This window comes from Thalassophryne amazonica, chromosome 6, assembly GCF_902500255.1.
Source record: "Thalassophryne amazonica chromosome 6, fThaAma1.1, whole genome shotgun sequence".
In the NCBI taxonomy this organism is placed as follows: domain Eukaryota; kingdom Metazoa; phylum Chordata; class Actinopteri; order Batrachoidiformes; family Batrachoididae; genus Thalassophryne; species Thalassophryne amazonica.
In genome coordinates this window covers 3,918,126-3,926,445 of record NC_047108.1, presented here as the reverse complement: position 1 = coordinate 3,926,445, position 8,320 = coordinate 3,918,126, and the positions used below count along the sequence as shown (strand labels likewise).

Below are 8,320 nucleotides of genomic sequence, written 5' to 3'. Positions count from 1 at the left end.
CGTAGGTCCCTTCAATGCATCGTGAGAGCAGCGGAGAAGATCATGGGCACCTCTCTCCCACCCCTCCAAGAACTGTACAACACCCACCTCACCTGGAAAGCCACTAAGATCATAAGTGACCCCACTCATCCATTACATAGTCTCTTCAGCCTGCTGCCGTCGGGGAGGAGACTGTGCAGTCTCCAGGCCAAGACCAGCCGGCTGAGAGACAGCTTTTTCCACCAGGCTGTCAGGTCACTCAACTCCCTCCCTGCTTTGCCCCCTTTCCCCCTGTTGCCCTCCACTCACACATAAACACAAACTGGACTGTTTCACTTTCCACTCCCGTCTATTCCCTAACCTCCCTAACCTAAGCTGCTGTGAAGATATTGCACTTTATACATACAATACTCTCTGCACAATGATCAATAACTGTATATATTCTTGCTCTGGTCATGGAATTTGCACATATCCATTACTGCTGAATGTTGTCCTGCCACTTTGCACTACAAGTATTTGTTTGTTTACAATTCTACACTTGATACTTATACTTTGTTATTATATTTCTACACTTGATACTTATACTTATACTTTGTTATTATATTTCTTTAATACCTTCTTTTGTGAGGTCAGGGAGTCCAGAGATCAGGTATTTCAGTTCTCAATATGTCTGTGATGTATTGTAGAAATGACAATAAAGCTGACTAAGACTAAGACTAAGATTGATAAAAAAAGCAGTTTGAATATAATAGTTTTGAGTTTGTAGCGTCAACAGCAGATGCTACTATTATTGTGAACACCCCCTTTTCTACTTTTTTTACTAATAGCCCAATTTCATAGCCTTAAGAGTGTGCATATCATGAATGCTTGATCTTGTTGGATTTGTAAGAATCTACTGAATCTACTGGTACCTTGTTTCCCATCTAACAATAAGAAATATACTCAAAACCTGGATTAATCTTCTTAGTCACATAGCACTACTATTATTCTGAACACTACTGTAACTAACGGTACTTGACAATCTCTGCTCAGGACGACACAGGGACAGTGGAGTGTGCACACCGATATTTCAGAGTGAGTCTTTCCATGTGTTGAGCCTACACCACGTTACATCGAGCACAGCACCGGGTGACAGAGGAACAGGCTCCGTGCACATCAATGCACAACTGCCTTGGATTCACACAGTGATTATTACCTTAAAAACAAGTCATGACAGTACATCTGAACTTCAGCACTAAGCTTTGCAAGCAATCTGCAGTTCAGGTACCGAACTGTGTGTGTGTGTGGGGGGGGGGGTACGATTTGTACACTGCAGTTCATACAGATCAACTACAGTCTATTAAGCCAATAAAAAAATGGGTTAATGTTGGTATTTCAGAAGCTCTCTGTTTTTCTGTAATTTAGACAAACCTTTGGCCCACTCAAAAAATAAAAACACCAAAAACTCGAACAAATAGCACAGTGATGCCACACCCAACTTTCAAAGTATGAGACGTAATGGAAATGTTACAGTCAAGGTCAATAACAATGAATAAAACATCTGAACTTATTTTTATAAAATTAGCCATTTTCCTATATATTAGCACAGAACAGGAGATTTGACCTGAACCTCTGCCCTTAGACTGATCACTAACCAATATTAAGTCCCTTCTTCCCAAGTGTGGGCTCAGTGTTTGTGCCACGTTTGACAAGAATTGGATGAGGTGGTAGATTGTGGTGGACACATACCACATGCTGCAGAATGCAGCTTGCAGTGTCACCAGGTTCGAATCCCAAACAGGGTAAGCCTTTGCTGCATGTCTCACCCCGTTTCCTGTCTCTTCCTCACTATCGCTATAAGAAAGGCTAAAAAAAATTAAAATAAATAAATGGATACACAGAGACCGAGGCAAACACAAGAATGTATACCGGCAGCGATGGTGCTACATACAGCGGGTTTAAAGACAGCGCTCAGACTGGCTGGTGACGGGAGCTGCTGGTGAAATGCCTCAGACTAACTTTGATAATTTGACACAGATCACGTACTGGGGCAAACCCACATCTGAGACGCTACTCAGAATGATGTTCAGTCCTCTTCAGGTCAGCCAGCTCAGAGCTGCAACCTGAATGGAATCGTCCAGGAAACACAAACCACAGGGTCTGAAGTGACTGTGGCTGCTTAGATTAACATGTTCATCTGCGCACGCCTCTACATACACAATTACATTAATAGCTCCACCATGTGTTTGAACAAAAGCTTCTCTAACAACTCCTGCATGACTGATTGGAAAGAGTTCCTTTTGAGGAACTCAAATGCTGCTTCACCAAACAAAACTAAAGGACTGAAACAATTCAATATCAGTTTAAAAATTCTTCATTAAATCTCCACTTTGGACCAGGAGCTTACTTTTGTCAATTTCTGAGGTACTGCCAAAACACAGCAGAAGGAGTTTTTGGATAGGACTGTAGGTTTTTTTTTTTTGATGGCATAAGAACTTAATATAAGCAGACTACTGTCACATTTAGTTTTTCCACAGTATGCTTCGCTGACATACAAGATCCCCAATTTTACAAAAATATTTTAAGAGACATTCTGGAGTTGAGTGATAATTTCAGTCTTATTCTGCTGTGCAGCTCGAGCAGAAATGTGTGCGACTGCGACTGGGATTCATTTGGTCTTTGGTTTGGAAACAAACAGCAGAACTCTTCAGGAGTGATGTGGTTGGAAAAGCAAGCTTCTACAAAATCCCTGAACGCTACCCAAATGTCACTCCAAAGGACAGCTCACATCAGACAGGAAATGGGCAGAGTTTGGAATCCTGAGTTGGAATGACGATAGCCCTTTATTTGAAACAGCAAAGCGTGCTGGTTGTGGAAAGCAGTCTGAAGGCAGCACAAAGTGCAGAAGCTGGAAGTGAAGTGCTGTTCAAACTGTGGAATGGAAAACAGGATGTTTAGCCTTGTGATGAGGAAGGGAATGCCCACTGTGTTCTGGATCATGGAGAATACAGGCATGGATCTACTGGTGGAGGAGGGACACTCCTTGGAGAGAGTTCAAATACAATCAGTTTTCCTGATGGGCGTTTCCAGTCTAAAGACCAGAAGGAGCAGCTGCTCATCTCTTCCCAGACTTCATATAGGACGGTATGGCTCCTCGGGCTGTGAGGCCTTCAAATCGTTTGTAGGTGTAATTGATGAAGACCCAGTCCTTGTTCTTCAGGTCAGCCTCAGAGTGATTGGGCACCAGGGTGGCTGAGGAGGAACAATGTGAGCATCATCATTCGGCACACAACAGAAACGTTAACGTGTACTGAAGGTAAGACTGACCAGAGGGCTGCAGGATGTCGGAATCAGGAAAGTCATCAAAGTGAGACGTGTCGTCAATGCTTTTGATCTCAATGGGGATGGCAGCTGGTCTCTCTCTGCAAGCACAACACAGACATGCAACAAGCATTACAACGATAGACAGCAGACACAAAGATTATTAAAAATAAATAAATGAATAAATAAATAATGTGAGTGTATTCTTGAGGAGGCTTCAACAGAGATGGTCTCCAGCTCACCGTATTCACACACACTCGTATCTCTGTGTGACTCAGACTGACTAGTTTACAGCTGGGTGGACTGAGTCAGTGCTAATGGTGTTTTTGACAAGAAGACAAACAAGGAGCACGACTGGGAATTGAACCCAGATCCACATTATTGGTAGCTCAACTCCTGATCCACTGAGCTACCTGCTGTAGGAAATGAAAGCATGCTGGAGCATTCCATTTCAGAGAGCAAAGCACACTACTTTCCAGCATGGAAATATAGACTTGAATGGACATGCGCGCCTCAATCTATGAGCGTCGCTCAGGACAGGAAGGCACCATTACTAAGGGTGGAGCTGTGCAGATCATCAATAATAAACTGACTGCTTTTTTTGCACTAGTGTCGCTATTTCTTAGCGGATTTTAATAAATGTAGGCTTGTTTTAAAGCCATTTGAAAGCTCTTTCCAATGAACCTATGCATGTGTGAGTGAACAAAAAACGTTTATGTAAAATGCATAAATTTGGGGAAATTATGACAAACTGTGCTGCTTTTCTCTCTCTATTGTTGCTATTTGTTAACAGATTTTAATAAAAGTATGACTGTTTTAAAGTCCTTTAACTGCTCTTTCTAATGAACCCATACATGTCTGGGTAGAAAAAAAAATGTCTTATGTAAAGTGTGGAAATTTGGGGAAAATATGTCATTCTGTTCATTTACTGTAATGTTTTTTTTTTTCCTGTCATCATAATTCTCAATGGAGTTTTATAAATGATGCCTTGTAAGTTGTGTTCAAGCTGATTAAAAGCTCTAATGAACCCATGCATGCCTGGATAAAAAATCCTTATGTATTAAAATATTAATCTGAAGTATGCCTTGACATTGTGCTCATTTACTTTGCTGCTTTTTCCACTGTAATATTACTGCTAGTCTTTTAATGACAACAACATATATATGATTTTTACTAACATTTTATTACAAGTAGATATAAAGCCATTCAGAATTTATGACTTTTGACCCTCAGTCAGGGTAAAAAGTACCTCCTCCATCCCCCCAACCACACTGTTAAAATTTAAATGCCTCCTGTGACCAACATGTACAAATCATATTAAACAACAACTGCAAGTATATATATAGACATAAATATATTTAAACATTTTTGTTTTCGTATTTGTATGCATGTGAACGCAGCTTAATGAAAAGAACTTATGGCGTTGAGTTATAGTCTCAGTATATTGATATTAAATTGTGACATAACGACTTTAAAATAGACACTTATTTTACATAATTACATTAAGGCTCTTGTACAGTTCATTTTAGTTTTGGAGAATTTGTTTTTGTAGTTGGTGCAGTTGATGGTGAAGCACTGGCTGCCTTTTTTCCCCTCATTTCACTTCTATTTAACTGGCTCAAGGTCTCTCTCCACCCTTAGTAATGGCCGCCGTGCGGCACGCCGCTAGTCACGTGACGTCCATTCCAGTCTCTATTTCCATGCTTTCCAGGTTCGGCTTGCTACCACTGGACTTAAGGTCTGGACACTGATGAAACCTTCAAAAAGAAGATCAAGAACCACTTGTGCAGGTGCATGCCTTTATATTTTCTTTTTAAATTGTGAAGCACTTTGTGATGAATAAATTTGACCTGTGTTTCATATTTTTATTTTATTTAGAATGTGGAGATATTTGTCATCACTTTAAGCTGACGACGCAGATACTTTGTTTTGTGTGAAGCAGCACAGAGTGTTGTGTTTTGACAGCATGAAAAATAAAAACGTACGTAGATTTGCTTTACAGAAACTGTAATTTGTTCACAGAGTTTATATCAATACAATAAGTGAACATGTGAACGTGATGCACGGCGATTTCCCACCTGATGTGGTCATAGTCCACCCCCTCAAAGAAACCATTGGATTTGATCTCCTCCACACCTGCAGCGCCGATCCTGTGCTCCTCCTCACAGCAGAACCTACGTAGGACACAGCAGCGGTCACAAACTCAGTCGTGAAACAACACACGAGCCGACCTCACTACAAACAGCGTTCAGCTATGTCGATGAAGCTGCACGGCTTTTAGCACACAGTCAAGCACCACGGTTTGTCAAGCACACACAGCTTACAGAAAACTTTTCTTACACATCAACATCAGAACAGCAGCTTTTCTGTAATGAACTCAAAAACATGTTACATCTGTTGAATAACTGCTTTATTTCATCAAGAATTCAATATTTACCATTTCATTTGCAGAAATCTAAATTACATTTGATTGTATTTTTTCTTCCCTGTTCACAGAGATGATGTGTTTTATGTTAAAGTGCTTTGTTCTTGTTTTACTGACAGGAGAGGCTGGCAACCTTTCCAAATTTACATTTCAAATTTAATTTTCAGGTTTTGAATCGATTCAGCAGTTATAAATACACCTGAAAGTGCTCAGAGAAGCAGCTCAAAAAAGGTGGAGCACTCTGGGAAAAAAAGGTGCTGGGTGCAGTGTCTTTTATCAAGGCGACCTCATACTCATTTGCACCATACTGAAGCGTACAGCATTCACTGGATTAAAACAATTAGACCCCTGATCGCGTAATTACGAGAAAAGATCTTGTAATTACAAGATACGATTTCTTTTTTAATCATCTCTTTAATTTTTGTTCGTTGTAGTCTGCTTTTATTATTGGAGTTTTTTTGGTTTTGTGTGTCGATTCCTGGGAAAGCCTGATATAAATATTTACTGTCATTAATAACAAATGCGTGATGTAGGAGGAATATACAGTATGTCTGTAAAGTATTCACAGCGCTTTGCTTTTTCCACATTTTATGTTACAGCCTTATTCCAAAATGGAGTAATTTTCATTTTACCCCTCAAAACAACACCCCATAATGACAACATAAAAAACATTTTTTTTTTAAATTTTTGCAAATTTATGCAAAAATGAAAGACTAAGAAATCAACATGTACATACGTATTTACACTATTTGCTCAATACTTTGTTGATATTTTGTTGGCAGCAATTACAGCCTCAAGTCTTCTTGAACACGATGCACCTATCTTTTTTGACCAGTCCTCTTTGCAGCACCTTTCAAACTCCATCAGGTTGGATGGGGAGTGTCGGTGCACAGCCATTTTCAGATCTCTCCAGAGATGTTCAATCAGATTCAGGTCTGGGCTCTGGCTGGACCACTCAAGGACATTCACAAAGTTGTCCTGAAGCCACTCCTTTAATATCTTGGGTGTGTGCTTCGGGGCATTCACTGCTTTTAACGTTTCCCTTAATCTTTCTGGTAGACCCCTGCACTTCCCAGAATGCACTGTGGCATCAGCAGTGTTCTAGCATTTCAAAGCCATGTAAACAATGGCTAGCGAGGATGCGGATGGTGTCGCTGAAGCGAGCTCACGAGTGAGTACAATGATGACACGTTTTTCCAAGTTGAGAGGGTTATCTAGAAGAGGTGTAGCACCTGTGATGAACTTCTGCTGTGCCCTGATATTGCCTTGTCCATACTTCACAAGGTGTGTTTACATTGTGCCCTAAACCGGACCTCTGCTGAAAACAACCTCTTGCACAAGTCACGGACGATTCACAACTACGAAACAGCGAACTGTCCTGCTGACATATAAACCGTTGCCTCAGTCTGAGGTCAAGAGCGCTCTGGAGGAGGTTTTCATTCAGGATGTCTCTGTACGTTGCTGCATTCATCTTTCCTTCAATCTTGACGACTTTCCCAGTCACTGCTGCTGAAAAACATCCCTACAGCATGATGCTGCCACCACCATGCTTTACTGCAGAGATAGTGCCTGGGTTTCTCCAAACATGATGCCTCGCATTCATGCCAAAGAGCAGGGCCCTGCTCTTTGGCATGAATGCCAAATGCCAATCTTTGTCTCATCAGACCAGAGAATTTTGTTTCTCATGTTCTGAGAGTCCTTCAGGTGCCTTCTGACAAAATCCAGGTGGGCTACCACGTGCCTTTTACTAAGGAGTGGCTTCCATCTGGCCAGTCGACCATACAGGCCTGATTGGTGGATTGCTGCAGAGATGGATGTTCTTCTGGAAGGTTCTCTTCTCTCCACGGAGAAATGCTGGAGCTCTGACAGAGTGACCATCGGGCTCTTGGTCACCTCGTTGACTAAGGCCCTCCTCCCCTGATCGCTCAGTTCAGATGGACAGCCAGCTCTAGGAAGAGTCCTGGTGGAACTTCTTCCATTTATGGATGATTGAGTCCACTGTGCTCATTGGGACCTACAAAGCAGCAAAAAAGGTTTCTGTACCCTTCCCCAGATTTGTGCCTTGAGACAATCCTGTCTTTGAGGTCTACAGATAATTCTTTTGACTTCATGCTTGGTTTGTACTCTGACATGAACATGATGATGGCAAAGAGAGCTCAAAAGTGAGGTTACATTAGCTACACCTAGTTGTTAATTGATATGTAGAAAATAAACTATTAGACTGGTCAACACGATTTTTCTTGCATGAAGTTTTTCAACAGATTTTGGGTAATTTGGGGGTGCCGAATCCGAATCTGGTGTTAGTTTTTGCCAGTCACGTCATGTTTTTGAGATATGAAAATTAAATTAGAAAAATTGGTATTCTTTGCAGAAAGTAAAAAAAAATATTACGTTGCGTTTAAGCACATACGAGCACATATACATATACATATATACATACACATACATACATACACATACACATACATACATACACATACATACACACATACACATACATACACATACATATACATATATACACATACATACACATATACACATACATACACATACATACATATATACACATACATACACACATATATACAAATACATACACACATATATACATAA

At 40.7% G+C, this 8,320-nt stretch overlaps 1 protein-coding gene across 4 annotated transcripts in view; it reads right to left on the bottom strand.

Moving 5' to 3' along the window:
• Positions 1–1,368: 1,368 nt before the first annotated feature.
• The window catches only part of LOC117511773 (serine/threonine-protein kinase 38), a 79,743-nt gene continuing 72,791 nt past the window's right edge, over positions 1,369–8,320 (bottom strand). For all 4 annotated transcript variants that reach the window (XM_034171668.1, XM_034171671.1, XM_034171669.1 and 1 more), the window contains exons 12-14: positions 5,358–5,453; positions 3,286–3,380; positions 1,369–3,210 (exon numbers count right to left, since the gene is read on the bottom strand). In XM_034171668.1, the coding sequence (XP_034027559.1) occupies positions 3,074–3,210; positions 3,286–3,380; positions 5,358–5,453 (328 nt within the window). In that variant the 3' untranslated portion in view covers positions 1,369–3,073. The remainder of the gene's footprint in view (positions 3,211–3,285; positions 3,381–5,357; positions 5,454–8,320) is intronic.